Genomic DNA, 20,403 nt, shown 5'->3' on the forward strand with positions numbered 1-20,403 from the left:
TGGCGACTCCTCCCTCCCCAGGAAGGGAAGGGCCAGAGTGTCTCCCTGTGTCTCGACACTGGAAATAAGAATGTGCCTGAGTGACTCGGGGAGATCAGGAAAGTGGGCGCTGGTGTGATAGCCCGGAGGAAGCTTGCTCAAGGATGCCTGGGATCAGAGGGGCCCAAGATGCAAGCGTACTCACTTCCTCTCAACTGTTGGTTATTTTGACAGTTGGAGAAGCCTCTTTTTAATTTTTATTTCTTGGCATCGCTCTGCAAAACACAGAACTCAGTGTCACATCAGAGCTCGGAGAGTTCAGATGCATCCTTTGTTCTAGATCTGAAGGGGAGGTCGAGCCAGAACAGCGCAGCACAGTGTCTGGTGTGGGTGGGAGAACGCAACTCGCTACTGAACAGGCAGCTGGCGTCACCTCTCCTGACGGCTCTTGGCCGACAGCCAGCGCTGTCCTATCCCGGGGCTCGGCCCTCCAGTCTATGCCCATTCCTGCATCTGTCCATTTGCCTCCAGTGTTTTTCCATCCACATGCCCAGTCTGCCCTCGGCTCCCTGGCAGCAGCTTTGTTTTTCCTCTCCTCTGGTCTCCCAGGTTTCTAGACCATAGTCTGATGACAACCGTGATTCCTACAGCATTTGACCCTGTGGTGGCACTCGTTTTTTTTTTTGTTTTTGTTTTTTGGTTTTTTGGTTTTTCAAGACAGGTTTCTCTGTGTAGTTTTGGAGCCTGTCCTAGATCTCGTTCTGTAGACCAGGCTGGCCTCGAACTCAGAGACCTGCCTGCCTCTGCCTCCCAAGTACTGGGACAAAAAGTGTGTGCCACACTACCACCCAGCTGCATGGGGTTCTTTATGCACAACTGAATTACCTGTCAGATTCAAAATATTAAGTGAAAACTATTATGTGAGAAGTCTGTGTTTACTTTTGTGTGTGTGAAACCTGGGGATTCTCTGGGATTTGTTGGTGTGTGTTCTGTTTGTTTGGGTTTTGGTTTTAGCTGTTGGTTTTGTTCTTTGTTTTTTGCTTTCCTTGGTCCAGACAAACAAGCAATAAAGTTCTTTTTGTTTGTTTTTAATCCTAGTTTATTAACTGCTTACTAAGTTCCCCTTGTCTCTTACCCATTTCTACATTTGTCTTTTGAAGTCCCTTTAAGTTCTCCAGGCTTTTCTTAGTATTGGTGAGGCATTCACAATAGGATTTACTAGCTGGTATGAACTAGATAAAGCAGTTAAAATGCCAGTGTCCTTGGAAGACTTTTTCTTCTCTTTAGTGGCTACAACTACTACTTAAAGTGTTAAAAAAATATTTAAGGTCCCTTCACCTTTTGACAGTGGCTTTTGTTGACTAAGAAATCACTAAGAATCAGCAAATGGCTTCTGACTGCTTCCGTAGATTCTCACCTTATTTCCGGATGAGGTGTCATGGCAGCAGGGTTACTGTTCCTCATTGGTACCCCCTGCTCTCACTTCACTCTGTGGGAAGCATGGCTGGAGACTGTGGGGTGCGACCACATCCTCACCAGGGGAATGATGGTCAGACATGCACTGGGATGTCATCAGTCCTTGTTTTGTGGTCCAGGTCTGGCCCAAGGCTCTCACCACTGCAGAGCATCCTGAGGACACCAGAAGCCAGTTATATACTCAAGCATCCTCTAGCTTGTCTCACCTCTCTCCTTCCTTCTTTTCTTCTCTCACCTCTGCTCCCAAATGTCTCATATAAGATACTAGTTTGTGCACCAAGTCTTCCCTTGGATTACCATGAACAACGCTCCACGCGCCACATTCCTACGCACTGAGCCTCTCCTCTATGAGGAAGGAAAAATGGGCATTTGTTTCCAGCTCTTTGAGCAACCTTTTGCATGGGCAGGACCACATCCTCTCCTAATGCTTTCCCAAGGTTTATATTGAAAGTAGCTCACAGATCATTGCAATGACAGTGGATGTTATTCAACTACAAAGTTACAAATATTGAAGTTAAAAGCAAGCCCTTCTAGACTTGTCTTTCTCCTCCAGTCTGTGTTATTGTCTTGAAAGCTCTGATCCATTTACATTACTCACCTAACTAGAACCCTAATACAAAACACTCACTCTGGAAAAATTCTCTCTGGACCTCTCTCCCTGATACATCTTTTTATCCAGGCTAAATATTTGTTTGTGAGGGGAGGGGGGGGGACTTAAAGAGATAAGCTTGAGAACTACCTAATTTCAGTGTTATGGAGCAGTATTTCCAAGTTCTTCATTCAACCATTGAAGACTAGAGGCTAGCTTTTTGCAAGTTTTAGAAACTCAGAGTTGTGCATCAGAAAATAGTTGAAGGATGCATCTTCTGGGCGGTGCTTGCCTTTCCGGTGAATTGGTGGTGGCGTTATTGTTTGCCTCCAGCCAGTGGTTTTGTTTTACTCTGTGTCTATCTTTGTACTCTGCCTTCTCCCAGCACTTTCCAGTTCACATCTGCTAAACTGGTTTCCCAAATCATCACTTTAAGACTTAGGTAGTTCATCTTCATCTGTCCTCAGCGGACTTGTACTCATTCAGTCAAGAAATATGTGTGGGCCAGCCAGGAGCCAGGCACCGTGTTTAGCAAGTCTGAGGTTGACTGTCTAGGATCTAGCACCTGGGCTGTAGACTCAAGGAAATAGTCAAGGACAGGTTCCCTACATGCTGATCCTCTTTGTAGTTTCAAGAACTTTGTTGAGTGACTAGTAAGTACTGAACATGTATTGATACATGTAGAAGTATTGTTGCTAAGTATAGAAGTTCTGTTGAAGAAGTGCTCTTGCTTTGCAGGATTATTGGAGAAATTATTTTGGCCACTCCATGTAGTTAAAAGGATATTTATTTAATGGTGTAACTCACAAATTAAGTGAAAGGTAGGTCGTGGGGTCTGGGGAAGGTGTATCGAAATCCAGCGGTGTTCTCCGGAGCTCTGCACAGTCCATCTTCACCGTTCAGCGTCCCAGCACAGAGAGAGCGCACAGAGAGATCGAGGGCCCATCCAGCTCTCGGGTCTCCAGGCGCCTCCCCTGGCCCTGCCTCATAGGCGTGACAGTTGCCAGAGTCTCAATGGGGGTTGGAACTTCCAGATCCAAGCTGGAATGGCTACCCACTACACAGGATCTTTCAAACTTCTGTCCTTCCTTGTATTTCTCCATCAGTACTTCCTACCCATTATGCAAATGAAGAGGCTGAGACATTCCTCTGTAGTTGGGTAATAGGGAACACTGGAATTCCCCCTGCTTGACAGTGAGGGTTTCCAAAGGGAGAAGTTGATCCAGGGTCAGTGCTGCCCAGAGATGTGAACACAGGCAAGCCAGAGAGGGTTACAGGAGTGGAACAAGGTGAGGAGGTGCCCTTCAAAGGTTCCCATCCCCCCCACTAGGGCTGGCTTTCAATTTTAAAGTTATACCAGGAGTGCCTATCTGTAGCACAAATCTTAAACAAGTCTTATTAATAGAATCAAACCTGATGCCAGTTATTGGGGTGAACGCTGAATGATCAGAGTAATAAAACAAGCCACAGCCACCTCATCTTGCCAATTCCTCAGCTGATCCTGTTTCCTCAGACTGGAAGCCTCTGAGTCCTCATTCAGAATGGATCTTAGCTGAACTGCTGCTCAAAAGCCTAAAAGCTTAACCAGACTCTAGTTCCTGGTCCCCACACCTTATATACCTTTCTGCTTCCTGCCATCACTTCCTGGGATTAAAGGCTCTTGTTACCACGCCTAGCTGTTTTCAGTGTGGCTTTGAACTCACAGAGATCCAGATAGAACTCTGCCTTAGGAATGCTAGGATTAAAGGTGTGTGTGCTACCATTTTCTGGCCTCTGTATCTAGTGGCTGTTCTGTTCTCTGACCCCAGATAAGTTTATTAGGGTGCACAATATTTTGGGGAACACATATCACCACACCTACCTTTTGACATTGTGACACATTGCTGTCATCTGCAAAATTCACACCCAAGAGGTGTAGTCAAGTCTCAAAGAACAACAACAATGATAACAACAACTCTCAATATTTTAAGTGAGTTTCTGGTGCTAGATAGGGTCCCATTCACAGCATGCAGCCCAGAGGCCATGAGGTGGACACAGAGTGAAAAACATGCTTGGTTCAAAGGTGTGTTACCTTCAGTTCATCGTGATGAGGACTGTATCCCAAGCCTGTATCCCAACGTAATCACACAGCATCTTTCCCTGTTTCTCTACTCACAAAATAGCCGAATCTAACACCTCTGTAACACAATTTAAACTCTCCATCTTGTGTAATTCAGGAAGGCAGACAGCCAACGAATGTTTTCCATTTTCTTGAATGTCAGCCTCTGAGCTCAGGACCTGCCACATCCTAGGCATCTGACTTACGGACCTTGGTTCGGGGTTTTCAACTTGTGTGTGCAGATCTGCTCCACTCTGCACTGTCAGAATGCACCATGCTGACCACAGAGAAAATCACGCTCATAATTCTCCTTCTCCCTGAACTGTGTTTACTGATTATGAGTCCGCCAGTCCCCAGAGTCCCCTTGGCCGGCATGTTACCCTGCTCTCTGGAAAGAACGAATGTGGTTTTCGCAATGCTCAAGCTATCAACATGGTTAGTTTTACATGAGATGAAGAATTTAAATTGTATGTTGTGAGTAGGGAAATAGGGAAAGATACCGTGTGGTCAGCTCAGGATGCAGGCTTGGGATGCACTGCTATCACTCACGACGGTGAACTAAAGGTAACACACTTTTAAGTCAACCATGCTCCTCACTACGGGGAACATGACTTGTTTGGTTGTAGTGGGAAGTATTGATTCACAGATTTCACTTCTTCTCCTCCTTTCTCCAGCCCTGGGGCTTGAACTGAGGGCCTTGCGACATCCCAGGCAAACACTCTTCCACTGAGCTCTGTCCCAGCCCTATTGTTCCTTTCTATTTTGAAGTAGGGTCTAAGTTGCCTAGGTTGGCCTTGAATTCACTCCATGGTGAGTCTGACCTTGAATTTTCAATGCTACTGTAAACAAAGGATTACAGCCTGGGGTGGTTGAACCTTATTAATGCAAACCACTGTGTTCAGACTGGAACTGGCATCTGAAGATTCCTGGGTACAAGTGAAACACAGTTCCAGATTCAGATGACATGTGATTATAGCCTGCTACCCTCTAGGTCCCCACACTCTAGTAGGGACTTAGTCGATTTGTTCTGAAGGACGGTGTGGTACAGCAGTTGAAGATTCAGGCTTTGGCCAGGACTACTGGAGTCCAGATCTGGGTCTGCTTCTTATCGACTGCCCCACTTTGAATGGGAGGTTTAGGCTCTGTGCATCTGAACTTTCCTCACTTGAGGTGAGAATAACCACGTAATATGCTCCAAGACCGCTTTTGAAGGGTGGAGCAGAAACTAGAACCTAGCCCTGGGCAAGCCGTCACAAAGTGGAGTCACAGTCACTGTTAGCTTTCCTCTCTCTGGTTCCTCTCCTCTGAGGGTCACAAGATCATCAGTTGACTATCTCTGTGAGTGAGCGTCCACTGTGTGCCACAGTCCTGCCTATGACCTGTTCCTTACAGCTGCTGGTTCTTAGACTGTGTCTCCAACCTCCTCTGCTCTCCCATCCGCCTTCTCAAGCCTGTGCTCTAGGTGTCCTTGGCTAGTATTACCTCCATCTGTCTGCTAATCCACCCGGACTTGTGCTCTGCCTTGCCCAGCACCTGTAGTATTGACTTGCTCAAAGGTTATCAGAAGAATAAGAGGCAGATTGAAATGTAAACACCTCATACTTCCTGGGCTTCACTCCCCCCCCCCCCCCACACACACCGATTTCTCTGTCTCTGTGCCTCTGATTCATTAATTAGGAGTGGAGGGCATGGGAATCACATGGAAGCAATTACTGCCGGGATAGCCTCAGTCAGTGACTTCCACTGGCCCTGCTCCCTTGCGGTTCACCAGACACCTGACTGCTTCCTCCCAAGAGGCAGCGGCCCAGCAGCGCCATCTTGTGGACAATGAACGCCACTGATCCTGAGACCAGTCTTGGGGGGAAAAGCAGCCCAAATCACATTCTATGATAAAACTCAAGTCAGCCAGACTTACAAATATCCTATCTCTGGATTTAAATAGGGGGAAATGTTTTTTCTTCCTGGTTTATATTTATTCTTAATTGACACTAACATTCTGTACTTTAAAACGAAACTTTTCAATGACCAATCGTGTGTTTTTACATTCATCAGTGAATAACATAGTGTCCTGGGTGTACATCAAAGACTTCAGCTTTCAAAGTGGAACAAAAGTAGTGCAGAATCCTAGTGCTAAAAGATGGTCACTGCAGAGTTTGCTACAAGCAGGATCTTGGAGCTGGAGAGACGGCTCAGTGGTTAAGAGCACCTGCTACTCTTGCAGAGGACCTGGGTTTAGTTCCCAACACCCACATTGGTGGCTCACAACCATGTGTGACTCCAGTTCCAGGGGATCCAGTGAGTACTAGACATAGGCATGGTGCACACACTCACACATGCAGGCAAAACACTCACACACATAAAACAACACCCCAGAATCCAGTGCCTCTGCAAATGGCTGAACCAGACCTTCGGGGTTGGCCACAGCCCTGGTGACTCCTGCCTGCATCAGAGTTTGAACAGCGCAGGTGACAGGGGTCGGATGGAGATCCTGTGGTCATGTGATCACACTTTCTCAGCCTCGGTGGCCCATGGGTTAGGAGGGATGTTGAGAACTTGGCCCCTGTCTCCTGTCGTCTCCTCCGAAGCCCAGCTGGAGAGGAAGGACTGACTTTATAGAGTGCTTCATGGTGAGAAGCCTGGGCAAATGTAAGCAGACTCAAGGGGGAAACTCGAGAGGTGTCAGAGAATCTGTTTATATCAACCACGGTGCATCAGAATAAATATTCAAATACAGCCATGCATCATGCTTCATTCAGTCATCAGCAGATTGTTCACCCCACCTTTTAAAGGGCTGCTCGGGCCAGTTTCCCCAAAGTTCAGAAGAGTAAAATTACATTTTAAAATGTTTTATTAAAGAATGTTAGGGCCGGGCGGTGGTGGCGCACGCCTTTAATCCCAGCACTCAGGAGGCAGAGCCAGGCAGATCTCTGTGAGTTCGAGGCCAGCCTGGGCTACCAAGTGAGTTCCAGGAAAGGCGCAAAGCTACACAAGAGAAACCCTGTCTCGAAAAACCAAAAGAAAAAAAAAAAGAATGTTAGGTTTGTTTTACTGCTTTCCAGTAGCTCAATAATAAATGGTTATAGAATGATCTTTGCACTAATTATTAAAATTTTATAATTAGTTTTCCTTGTACGAGTCATGTGTGAGGATCCTGTTTATTAACTCAGCTCGTTCTTTGACAGTTTCGTGCTTGTATATAATGTGTTTGGACTGCTCTTACCCCCATGCTCTCATTGCCCTCCCCTGCTTATCCACGTCCCGTTTCCTCCTAATCTCTTTCCCATTTCCATGTTCCTCTGTGTGTGTACCTCTGGGCTTGACCAGGGCCTTCTCTGTGGCCTTGCTATTGGAACTATCCGTTGGTGTCTGGTGGGCTCACAGAGGGTACATAACTGAAGAAAGTAGTCCCCCCTCCTGTCCCCCAGCCCACCCTTAGCCTAGAGCTCAGCAGTAAGGGCATAGGGTCCCATGAGCCATCCAGGGTGGCTGCCCATCCACGACTGACTGTCGAAACAGCCTGTCTTGTGCAGGACCAGTGCAAATACTTGCCTCTGCTGTAAGTTCGTGACTATACTGGCTGTGCTGTTTCTAGAGGATGGGACTTCACCGCCTTCTCCCTGTTCTCCGGCCTCTACATCCCTCCCATCCCCTCTTCTGCAGGCTGCCAGGAGCTGCATAAACGACTTGTTTAGGACTGCCCCCTCCACCATCACTGCTTCTCAGTATCCTGTGCAACATGAGTCGAGGAGACCTGCCACATTTGCCGTCCTGGAGCCTCAGAACACCCCCTGTTGGGCCCAGGATGGAGCCCAGCAGCTGCTCAAGGATGCTAGCTGAGCACTAATTAGCTCTCAGCAAGGCCTAAACAGAGGCCTGGTGTCCTTCACACTAATCGTACTGTTTATGGTAATCAGATTATTTGCACCATTAGCGTCTCCACATAGCCACACGAAGACTCACTAATATATATCAAATATTCATTAAGGAAATAGACTCCTGATGGGTGCAGGCTCCTGTGGTAGCTCGTAGACGCTGAAGTAGACAAGGTCGTTAACTGTTTAAAAATACAAATCCCTAGAGACGGAGGTCGGGTGGAATGAAGAAGAAGCAGCAGCAAGATATAACTAGCTTATCCCTGCCCACAGTTTAGAAGGAAAATCATAATGAGAAGCTGTTGGAGAAGAAGTAGGGGACATTTTCTGAACTGTCATTTAATATTGACTGTCTTAGTGTTACCATTGCTCTGATGAAAAACCATGGCCAACGCAAGCTGGGTTGATTCTAAAAGCAAGGAAAAGTTTGATTTCCCTTACTCTTCCACATCACTGTTCCTCATCAAAGGAAGTCAGGACAGGAACTCGAGCCGGGCAGGCACCTGGAGGCAGGAGCTGATGCAGAGGCCGTGGAGGATGCCGATTGCTGGCTCACTCCTCATGGCTTGCTCAGCCTGTTTTCTCAAAAGCACCCGGGACCACCAGCCCAGGGATGGCAGCACCCTTAGTTTCCTGGCCTCTTCCACATCAATCACTATTTTAAAAATGCCCTGCATACTTGCTTACAGCCTGATCTTATGGAGGCATTTTCTCGGTTGAGGTTCCCTCCTCTCAGATGACTCTAGCTTATGTCAGGTTGACACAAACTAGGCAGGACATTTATGAACATCTGCACTGGCCTCAGACCCCGGGGCTCCTGTTTGCAGAGATAACACTGTTAACCAACAGGGAAAATGAAGTTCTGGGAGTAGCTTACTGTTCCCTTTGCCATGGAACCGAGATGCACAAACTCTCAGTTCAAATTAGGTTAGATTCTTAAACTGTCTACAATTCGTAAAATCATGGACAGTTTGCCCCTAATTTACTATATATAGTAAAAAATTTTACTGTTTTCTTTTTATCTAACTGATTGCCACAAGTGATGTTGGTCTCCAACCATTAAGAATGATTGAGAAGGTTAATTCCTCTAAATCATTTTCTTTAATGTTAAACTGTAATTATAATAATGGGTAATACAGCTAATAATATAATAATACAAGTATTAGAATAGAATGCACTGTAATAATTGTAACAGATTCAGGTGGGTAACAACCTCTCCTGTCTGTAAACACAGACCAGAAGTCTATGAGGATGACGCCCTCCTGTGTAGAGCTGGAAGCCCTAGTTGATTTTGAATACCAACATTCCCAGCTCACTGCCAGGGGATGGTGCATCACAATTCACTCCATAACAGAGTGCAGGAGTCACAGCTTCACGTCTTTATTCTGTTTGTCTCCTTTTTTTTTTTTGTTTTGTTTTGTTTTTCGAGACAGGGTTTTGGTGCCTGTCCTGGATCTCGCTCTGTAGCCCAGGCTGGCCTTGAACTCACAGAGACCCACCTGGCTCTGCTGCCTGAGTGCTGGGATTAAAGGCGTGTGCCACCACTGCCCAGCTGTCTCCTAATATTTTAGCTTGAAATTTTCCAAATCAATGGAAAAATTACTAGAATTTAAAGAAACCTATGTAGTGATACACATCTGGAATCATGTTTGTCAACGTATTTACATTTGTTCTCTCTTACCTCCTCCCACCCCTTACAGCCCAGGAACAAGTCAACAGTAAAATGATCAAATCTAGGGAAAAACTTTATTATGTGTGTGTGCGTATGTAGATGTGTGCACACACATGTGTGGAAGCTAGAGGACAACTTGCATCTCTCTTCCTACTGTGTGGGGCCTAGGGATGAAACTTGGCAGTAGTGACCTCTACCATGAGCTGCTTTGCTGTCCATTCAGGACAGTTTATCATTGGTACAGTGCTCCATCTAGTGTGTATTCCTGCAGTCTACAAGTCATCTAGTCAGTGGTCACAGTAAGGCCATCCACCTTGCCCAGGTTCTAGTCCATCCATCCACCCACCCATCCATCCACCCACACATCTATCCACCACATCCATCCTACCATCCATCCTACCATCCATCCACCCATCCACCCATCTATCCACCACATCTATTCATCCACCCACCCACCCATCTACCACATCATCCACCACATCCTTCCATCCATCCATCCATCTGCCACATCCATCTACCACATCTATCCATATATCCATTTAATCACATACCACATCCATCTATCCATTCATTTATCTATCCACTACATCCATCCATCCACCCATTCACCCATCTATCTGCCACATCCATCCATCCATTCACCTATCCATCCATCTACCACATCCATCTACGACATCCATCCATCCATCCACCCACTCACCCATCCCTCCATCCATCCCTCTTTGCAACAGTAATGACTCACAAGTTCTTGCTATTGATTCTTATTCATTATTCTCATTATTTGTTTCTATGCTTTAGTATTCCTAACTGTCATAATCCCATCAATGTCACTCTTGTATCTGGGAAGACCACATCCGTTTCTGAGTACCATTTACTCCTTATCCCTTAGCATATCAATGTAGATTCAAGCATAAGTACACTGATACTAATACCCTTAGCACATCTTCATTCAAGTTAATACCCAAATAACATGTTTTCTTCTTACAACAAATGTTTTTCAAGTAACTCCTGTCCCTGTTTCTGATATTACTCATGGTCCTGCAGGAAACCAGGCAACTGCTTTGGTCTTTAAAATATGCCACACTAAATTATGATAATAGCGAGTTATGTGCTCCATGGAGCACAAGACAAAAGCGCTCAACCCCACTGTGTCAATTAAGGACTCCGAGGAGAGTGAGTGTTACCAACTCCCAGGCCTGAGAGATAAATGAGAATCCACCCGAGGAAGAAGCACAGTGTTCCAGGCCAAGGAAAGACATGTCCCCTCTAGGGAACTGAGCAAGTGCCTTAAGCCCAGGCAGTGTGACCAAGCATGTGTGGAGGTAGGATGTGATGGGGGAGGGAGGTTTAGAGACAAGAGACGAGGAGGGGCGTGGGTATTGCTAGAGCTTTGTAATGACTGCTAGAGACCAGGCCGGACTGGTGTTCATGAGCAATAGTATTCAACCTTGGCTATATGCTCTCATCTCCTGGGAGGCCTATCAGAAATATAACAGCACAGCCTCGGCCCAGACTACTCAAGTCAGGACCACTAGGAGCATGCAGTGAGGGCCTGTGAGGCCCCACATTTCAGTTTCATACCTGGCTTCTGGGAAAACCATCATGAATAAAGGGTGTCACAGGACACAGAGCTAACCCTTGAAATGAAGATCTTAAAAGATTCATTTTATTTTATAGGATTTTGAACTCAACAATGAACTCAAAATGAACGTTCTAAACTTGCTAGAAGAAGTTCTACGAGACCCGGACCTTCTTCCTCAAGAAAGGAAAGCCACGGCAAACATCCTGAGGTAAAGGCCAGGGCAGCTGCTGATGGAGTTACATTAGACCAGAAAGATCCATTCAGACTTTTCTGGCCAGCAGAGGTTGTATGTTCAGCAGCAAGACGTTGTCTATCATCTTCTGCTTTGTGGAGACAATTTGGGGTTTGCCGTACAAGGGAGACTCTGGACTGAAGGCGTAACTTGTATGGAGATGGTTTCTGGAGAACCACGTGGTAAAAGGGAGAGCCTTGGGGATTCCTGCTGTGAATCCAGTCAGTAGCAAGGAGAGGGTCTTTATTCTGCTTGAGAGTACTAATTATGGATCACCAGCTCACTTTTGTGGCAGGATGGTAGTGTTTTCTGTGAGAGTGGCCATGTGCCTGGAAAGTAGTTATACATGATCCTCGGTTTCTTGCACTGTTCCTAGCCAGATTTTTCATTAATTTCGTATCTTCAGCTGTCCTTGTCAGGTACTCATATGGGGTTTGGTAAAACATGAACCTGACATGTCTATGTGATGAAGACTTGGACTTGGCAGACCCTACTAGAAAGCTGTGTTTGTCCATAGTTGTGATGGCCAGCATTCACACAAACAACACACTCTCTTCTGGTTTCTTGAACTGATTTGGGGGATACTTTTTTCTACTTCACTCTACATGAAGAATGTATCATCAATGGTTTTATGTGGATGCGTCACTGATGGCTTCTCAGCTCACCTATGGATACATCTTCTGCCCTACTCGAGGGTGGGAAGTCTGGCATCTATCTGCTAAAGCCTATTACTGCCTCACCATTCTGGCTTTCAATTCTTCCTTTATTTACAGCCTGGAAGTGACCTTTGTTTCTTCCGAGCTTGTTTGCATTGTGTCTTGGTTTAACAGATTATGTAGAAGGCATGTGTGGAGAGGAATCCATTCAGTTCAGTCTACTGTGCTGTTGGGAGTCTCTCCCTAATGCAACAAGGCCAAACTTGAGATGGTGGTAATTAGCAATTGTACAAGTCATTCATATTCCCCATTAAGTTCCCAAAGCCAGACCGTTGTGACGCTGCTGGAAGTTTGATTGTATTCTCCATTGGAAAACTGACGCGTTCAAGTCCCAACATCTCCTACCTCAAAATATGATCCTATTTGTGAATAGCATTTCTGTAGATAGAGTCAGCTAAGTTGGGGACATCCTGGAAGGTGAGGCTCTAATCTAAGGTGACTGGTGTCATTATAAGAAGATAGCCATGGAAGACAGAGATATGGAGAATATCGTATGGGGATAGGGATGAAAATTGCAATTAAGTAGCTACAAGACAAGGAACACCAAGGATTGCTGACAAGTGCCTAAAGCTAGAAAATGCAAGGAAGTGTTTCCTTAGAGGCATTAGAGATACACACCCCTGCTGACATTTTGACCACAGACTTCTGTTCCAGAAATCTGTACATCTCTGTTGTTCTCAGCTGCCTACTTTGTGGTACTTTGCAAGAGCAGCCTAGAGAACTCTTAGGGGCCTTCCTTTTATTTCCTATTCTATAAAAACATCCAGGTAAGCTGAGGTGTCCCATTACCTAATCTATTTCCTGATTTCAGAATTATAACTATGTGTTCAGGTAAAGCCCAGTTTCACTGGTGAGTGCTTATGCCCAGTAGTGATTGTTATTCATTTTCTCATTATGTAAATGCTCCTTGTATTTAAAACCATTGACATTTTAAAACTGTATTCTGAAAGTTTATGTCCCTAGGGACATTTGACAAAATAACCACCAGGAAATGCTCATGTTCATCTTAGGAAATACTGTCCGGCTTGGGCAATAGGAGGCCTTCCAGCTGAGAATTCCTCATGACTGTCTGCCAGCAGAGGTTTCTGCCTACTCCAAGAGGTGACCTGAAAAACCAGTTAACTGGAGTTAGTATGTAGTGAATCATATTTACCATTCCAGGTCTTTATTACTTACCAGGACTCTTACGTTGATTCTCTTTGCTGAGTAATGACCCAACCCATAAAAACACAAAACTGGTGAGGAATAGACGTGTTGGTAAACAGCCTGGGAGAATGCCACTGAACAGAGACCCATTCTAACCTTTCAGGTTGCCACGGGGTTCAGGGTTGTCTTTAGCTGCTTAGAACCTCCATGTTTCTTAACCAATCTGGACTTGAGTTTCCTCACTTATGACTCAGGCTGTTGTGAGGACCTCAGGATTTAATATGGTGGAAAGAGATTAGCAGAACGCCTGTGCTATAAAACCTGCACCATAGGTACACATATGACAGCAGCTGCTGTTCTTATTAGATGCTCTGAGAACTCTTGGGACAAACAGTCCTCGCTGTCAGAGTGACATGGTTTGATGAGACCTGCTGGACTTGTGACCTTCTCCACGTTCTTGGGACTTTCTTATCACCTCTTCTACAGAGAAAGTGGGGACCAATGTCAGAGCAGAAAACAACAGCTCCTAACGCTGTGTTTAGACTATTTTTTATTTCTATAATTGAAGTAAGAGTTTTCCATTCATAGAATGTAACCTCATTCTTTCCTTCTAAGTTTATTGGTATTTCATATTAAATGCACAATCATCCAATTAGTTATACTGCTGATTGATGTGGTGGAGAGGATCCTTGTGTGTTTGTCAAAACCAGAAGTCAGGAGGTAGGAGGTGAAAAGCAAGTCTTGTTTCAGTGGGGACTGGACCAGAGGCCAGAGGCCTCCACATCTGATGAGGAATGGGGAATATTGTGGAGGATAAAAACTTACCTTATTCTGGTTATGCATAGCCCAGACATTAGAAATTTATACATATTCCAGTAAAATATAAACACAAACATATGCTTAAGCCTATATTGCACTAATATATTAGAGCAAAAAGTTATGGCTGAAGAGATGGCTCAGCAGTTAAGACCCAAGCTTGATGTCCAGCACCTACTCCAGGTGATTCACAACCACCTGGAACTCCAGCTCCAACACACTCCTCTGGTCTCTGCAGGCACCTGCACTCACATATGTACATAACCCTTGGGATGGCTATTCTTGGTTGCCGACTTGACTACATCTGGAGTGATCTACAATACAGAAGTGGAGAGCATGCCTGTGAAAAATTATTTTTGCTGGTTTGAAGTGGGTGAATCTACTTCTAATCTGACCTTTGAGGGAGGAAGACGCACACTTTTGATCTGGATCTTGAGGCAGGAAGACACACCTTTAATCTGGGCCGTACCTTCTACTGGAAGCCTATACAGGGACATGGAAGAAGGAAGCTTTTGCTCTTTGCCTACTTGCCCTTGCCTTTGCTAGAACACCCATTCCTTCACTGGCACTGGAACCTACTTCTTTGGGATTCCAGCATCTACCCAGTCAAGACATCCCTTATAGACTGAGCAACTACTGGATTTTTAGACTTTCTGTTCACAGCCAGCCATTGTTGGATTAGCAGGCCTGCCACTTGTAAATCATTCTAATAAATCCCCTTTAGACCACACACACACACACACACACACACACACAGAGAGAGAGAGAGAGAGAGAGAGAGAGAGAGAGAGAGAGAGAGAGAGAGAGAGAGAGAGAGAAATTCATTTTATAAATTGCTACTCTGGAGAACCCTGACTAATACACCCCTCAAAACAAACATAGACATCATTAAAAATAAAAAAGTATTTTTTAGTAAAGCAACAGTTTTCTATGATGAAGCATCCTCAATGTTACTGCCCTGTTCGTGATGAAAACCTTTGCCTAAGACTTTCTTATGTTTCTAAAACTGGGTATGATGGCTCATCCCCATTATCTCAGCACTTGGGAGACTAAGACAAAATTGCTCTGAGTTCAAGGCCAGCCTGGGCTACATTGTGAGTTCCATGCTAGCCTGGGCCATAGTGTGAGACCCTGTTCTTCAGATAATAAAAAGACATTTCCAAGTAACTGTCCATTCAATGTAGAGATTTTGGAAGACACCTAAAATGCTACAGAATAAAAATAAATAGTAAATAAATTCCTAGAGGACCAATTGATGGACTCAGACCACAAAAAAAGGTGATCTTTCAACCTCAAAGTCCACACTAAGCTTCAGTAGAAGTCACAAATGTTGATAAGGAAGCAAGAGTACATGTTGGAATGGTAGAGTCAGACCACTGCAAAGAGCATTGGATTGAAGCTAATCCACTTGCCGAGCATTTCTATCCAAGAGAAGCAGTATCCAGGCTCATAAAATAGTCTTTATTACTATCTCCGTCCTCCTCCAGGAACCCAAACTCTAGTGTAAAGAGTGATACACACATCAAAAGATGCATTTAAGTGTGACTGAACTGTCTTTGGAGAATGCATTCCTCTTCTACTGCTGTGACAAAACACCATGCCCAAGGCACCTTATGGAAGAAAGCGTATTCCTGGGCTTACAGTTCCAGAGGGTTAGAGTCCATGATGGTGGAACAGAGGCAGCAGGAACAGCTAATAGCTCACATCTTGATCTGCAAGCAGGAGGCAGAGAGGACACACTAGGAAGTCTTTTGAAACTTTGAAGTCAATAATACACCCAATAATACACCTCTTCCACAAAGGCCACGCCCCCTAATCCTTCCCAAACAGTCACCCACTGGGGACCAGGCATTCAGACACATGAGACCGTGGGGTCATTCTCATTTCAACCACCACAGAGAAAGGCATCTTTGGTTATATTTTGCTCATCTTAGGCTGCCCACCATGCAATGCCTCCTTCATTCTGCTTCCAGGTATGGGGCTCACTGATTACAGGAGGGTCAATAGTGTACTCTACAAGGACCCTTGTGTGAACTTTTGAAGAAGGGGAGGAAAGTGAAGAGAATTCCTGATTAAGCTTTATGGGGAACCTTGAAGAACAGCTTTCTAGCCCATGTAGAAGTTCCTCCTGGTGCCATGGGGAGAGGACAGCTGGTCTGTAACCTCAAGTCTGTTTCTCTGACTTTCCTTCCCTCATCTGTATAATGGGAAAAATAATGGCTAGCTAGAAGGAACTGATTTTAGTACAGGTGCCAATTGCTTTACCTCATGCCTGGCATGTGGTAGGCACACAGTGAACCATTCTGGTTGATTGGGTATTTTTAATGATTGTGATCGTTGTTGCCATCAATTCTGGAAACAGCATAACTGCACAACATTATTTCTCTTAAAATTGCCTTTCTTCAAAAAGACCACAAGCCAAGAAATGCAGGCAGCTTCAGGAAGCTGGAGAAGACAAGCACTTAGAATCTTCCCAAGGACCTCTAGATTCAGGAGTGAAGCCCAGTTGATCTCCCTTAGACTTCTGGCGTCCAGAACTACTAAATAATTTTTCCTTTTATTAAAAATATTTTTTCTCATTTTATATCCTGATTATGGTCTCCCCTCCCTCTACTACCAGTTCCTCCTCCTCCTCTCCCATCCAGATCCACCTCCTGTCTGTCTCTCGTTAGTGAATGAACAGGTTTCTAAGGGATAATAATAAAACAAAATGAAAACAAATACATCGGAAAGAAAAGAGCCCAAGAGAAGGCACAAGAATCAGAGACTCACTCATTCATACACTCAGGAATCCCATGAAAACACTAAACTGGAAGACATAATACACACACACAAAGGACCTGCAGTGTAAAAAAAAAGAGAGAAGAAAATACACAAATAAAAATTAAAAAATTTTAAAAAGGGAAAGCCCTGATACAAGATTATGAGACAAGGAGTCCCAAAGATCCCCTTGAGTTCATTTTCTGTCAGCCATCTCCTGCTGGGATGCAGCCTACCCTTAAGACTAGTTTGTTTGCCCAGTGAGACTCCCTTCAGGAAAACAAATTTTTCATTTGTAAGTGGTTATACATTGGAGATAACGTCTGAGTTAGGGATGGAGCACATGTCTACTTCTTTAAGCTCTAGGACCTCACCTGGTGTAGACCCATGCAGGCCCTGTGCATGCTGTCTCTGCGAGTTCATTTGTGTGCAGATCCTGTTGATTTAGCAGGCCTTGTTTCCTGGTGCCCTCCATTCCTTCTAACTCTTACACTCTTTCTGCCTCCTCTGGTTTAGGGTTCCCTGATCTCTGAGGGAGGGGGGAATGATGGAGACATCCAATTTAGGGCTGAGTGTTCCAAGGTCTCTCACTCTCTTCATAATGTCTGGCAGTGGGTCTCTGTATTTGTTCCTGTGTGCGGTGGGAGGAAGCTTCTCCAGTGATGGCTGAACAAGGCCAGTGATTATAGCTCAGACCCACACAGGGTCTGTTTGTCGCTTCAGTCTCTGGGAGCCCCTTTGAGCCCTGCTTGGTTGATTCTGTGGCCTATGTTCTCATGGTTTCTCTATCACCCCCTGTCCCCACCCTGGCTCTTAGAATCCTTCCTCCTCCTCTTCTGCAGGGGTTCCCCTGGCTCTCCTTAATGGTTGGCTGTGGGTCTCTGCGTCTGCTCCCATTGGTAGATGGATTACACCCCTCGGTGAGAGTTGGGCTAGGTACTGATCTTCATAGATTTCTTGAAGGGATTTATTCATTTCCTCTTTAAGGACCTCTATCATATTCATAAAGGCTGTTCTAAGGTCTTTGTCTTGTGCTTCCACTATGTTTCAGTATTCATGGCTTACTGTGGTGGGTTTGTTGGACTCCAGTGAAGACATATTATCTTGGCTATTATTGACTGTGCTAGGATCTAGGCATCTGGGTATGGGAAGATTGCAATTATAGGTGCTGATATCTGGTCTTGTTTTTGTTGGTTGGGTGTTTTGTTTCTTGTCTTCTGTTTCCTCTCTGGTTCTTAGGAGAGTGTGGTGGCTGCATGTTGCCTGATAGGAAATCCTTTTGGGATTCTGATAGGTGTGGCCACCGGGGTAAGATTTGATTCTAGGTATTGGGAGCTGATACTTAGGAAGGGGGTGGGCTAGGTGAGAGGCCTGGGGGGTTCCACAAGTTGGAGGGAAACAGGGTGTTCCACCAGGATGTGCTTAGTCCCTTGGGAATAAGGGCAAAGAGTGAGGAAAGATTGTAATAAGCCATCTGCTACAGAGCTGGGCTGGGGTGGGCTGGGGGACTGGATATGGAGGAGAGGAGGGAGAGTGAAGACCGGAAGCCTACCCACTTTGCTGTCTACCTGCTTCTCTGGCAGGCTTGGCAGGTGGGTTCCCAGGGCATCATACCTGCTGGATTTGGGGGTTGGTGAGCAGAAGGTTATAGGGGAAGATCTGTGAGATCCACTGGGGATAGGGGTAGAGGGAAGAGTAACCTATATCAGGTGGTCTGCTACAGAGCTGGGACTAAGACTTGGGGATTGGATTTGAAGAGAGGAGGGGGTCTGCAGTTAGCCTACCTGCTTCCCTGACAGAGTCATTAACGATTTCTGTGGCTTTAATTCCCCTGTCCAACAATAAACAAAGAGAGTGACCTTAGCTCTCTCCTGGGGACAAGCTATAGGCTTGTAACTGCTTAAGTATTTTAATGCTCAGTGTGTGCTAAGACTTAGAATGCTTGGCCCAGATAGCAAGGTATAAAATGGAATTTCTACTCGCTGGAATTCTCCTAGACTCGGAATTTCTGTAGGATATAAACAACATCTTCCCACTTTGAAAATGGTATCTTGGGTATTAATTAACTCTTTGTATCATTCATTCACCTAAAGACTGAAAGATAACCCTTTGAAAGCTGGATAACACTGGGTTTGGGATGCACACTCAAAAAGCAAGATGATTACCTGCTTGCTCCTGCTCTATGTTCTTCCAAGTATTGCCCACAAGCTGAGAAGAGGGTGCATTGCGTCTCTTCTGCTTCTGTGGACAATTGGGGGGGGGGGAGCTAGAGGAGCATGAGTGGGAGGGGCTAGAGGAGCACGAGTGGGAGGGGCTAGAGGAGCATGAGGGGGAGGAGCTAAGGAAGCATGAGGGGGAGGGGCTAGAGGAGCATGATGGGGAGGGGCTAGAGGAGCATGAGGGGGAGGGGCTAGAGGAGCACAAGTGGGTGCCAGGTCTATAGATGAGACATCACTGGAGAGTTCCAGAGCCCTGCCCTTAATGGATCTCCTGGGAACAGCACCCTAGCAACTCTCACGTTCACTGGGACAGTGGCTGTCTTAGTCACACCCTTGGATCGCATGTAATGAGCGAGCCCCTTCCTTCTAAACCATCACTCCTGCGCGTCACGTCACGGGTGATTTTCTGTTGTGCATGTGTGTGGCACAGCAGGCTGTTGGACCTCACAGCCTCACACACCTGAACCCTCACACTTCCCAACCAAGGAAAAAAGCTCCTCGCGTTGGAGCTTCCTGGCCCGTCCGTTTTCTCTTCTTCACGGAGAATGTTTCATACATTTCCTTACAGGGCTCTTTCACAAGATGATCAAGATGACATCCACCTGAAGCTAGAGGATATCATTCAAATGGTAAGCTCAGCCACAGACTCCTTGAGGTGAGCAAACTCAGGTGACTGACTCCGAGGTTGACCACGTGTCTGCCTGTGGAGCTGGATGAGAAGGGCCTCACCCAGTACAGGATCCGGCAGCTGGTTAGTGATGGTAACACTGGCTTTCACAGTTTTCAGTTTGCTGTGTTTTCTTTCAGAGCTAGACGCTAGTGAAGGACCTTAGGCTCCACAGGTGCCCTGTTTGACTCCTTCGTCATCTCTTGCAGACAGACTGCCCAAAGGCCGAGTGCTTTGAGACGTTGTCAGCCATGGAGCTGGCTGAGCAGATCACTCTCCTGGACCACGTTGTCTTCAGAAGCATCCCCTACGAGTGAGTGTGCTGTCCCCTCGCAGGAAGTAGCTGGCCTAGAAGCTGCCATTATCTCTAAGGCAGACAGGTGTGCATATGCACTCACCCATGCTCAGGGATGTTGAGTCTCCATCTCAAGGTCTTTATTTAGCATGCATGAATGTCTCTTGGTCCCAGTTCATGTTGGGCACATTGACTTGGAGATCCTTGAGATGGTCTTGGTTTATGTTTCTTCTATATGTAATAAGGTTACCAAGAATGTGAATTTCTCTGTATTTTCCCATCTT

The 20,403-nt window shown here is 45.6% G+C and overlaps 1 protein-coding gene across 5 annotated transcripts in view; it reads left to right on the forward strand.

Moving 5' to 3' along the window:
• Rasgrf2 (Ras protein specific guanine nucleotide releasing factor 2) overlaps positions 1-20,403 on the forward strand; it is a 236,113-nt gene that overhangs the window by 199,501 nt on the left and 16,209 nt on the right. For all 5 annotated transcript variants that reach the window (XM_028891013.2, XM_028891014.2, XM_028891017.2 and 2 more), the window contains exons 19-21: positions 11,364-11,476; positions 19,726-19,786; positions 20,034-20,137. In XM_028891013.2, coding sequence (XP_028746846.1) covers positions 11,364-11,476; positions 19,726-19,786; positions 20,034-20,137 — 278 coding nt within the window. The remainder of the gene's footprint in view (positions 1-11,363; positions 11,477-19,725; positions 19,787-20,033; positions 20,138-20,403) is intronic.

This window comes from Peromyscus leucopus, chromosome 11 (assembly GCF_004664715.2).
Source record: "Peromyscus leucopus breed LL Stock chromosome 11, UCI_PerLeu_2.1, whole genome shotgun sequence".
NCBI lineage: Eukaryota > Metazoa > Chordata > Mammalia > Rodentia > Cricetidae > Peromyscus > Peromyscus leucopus.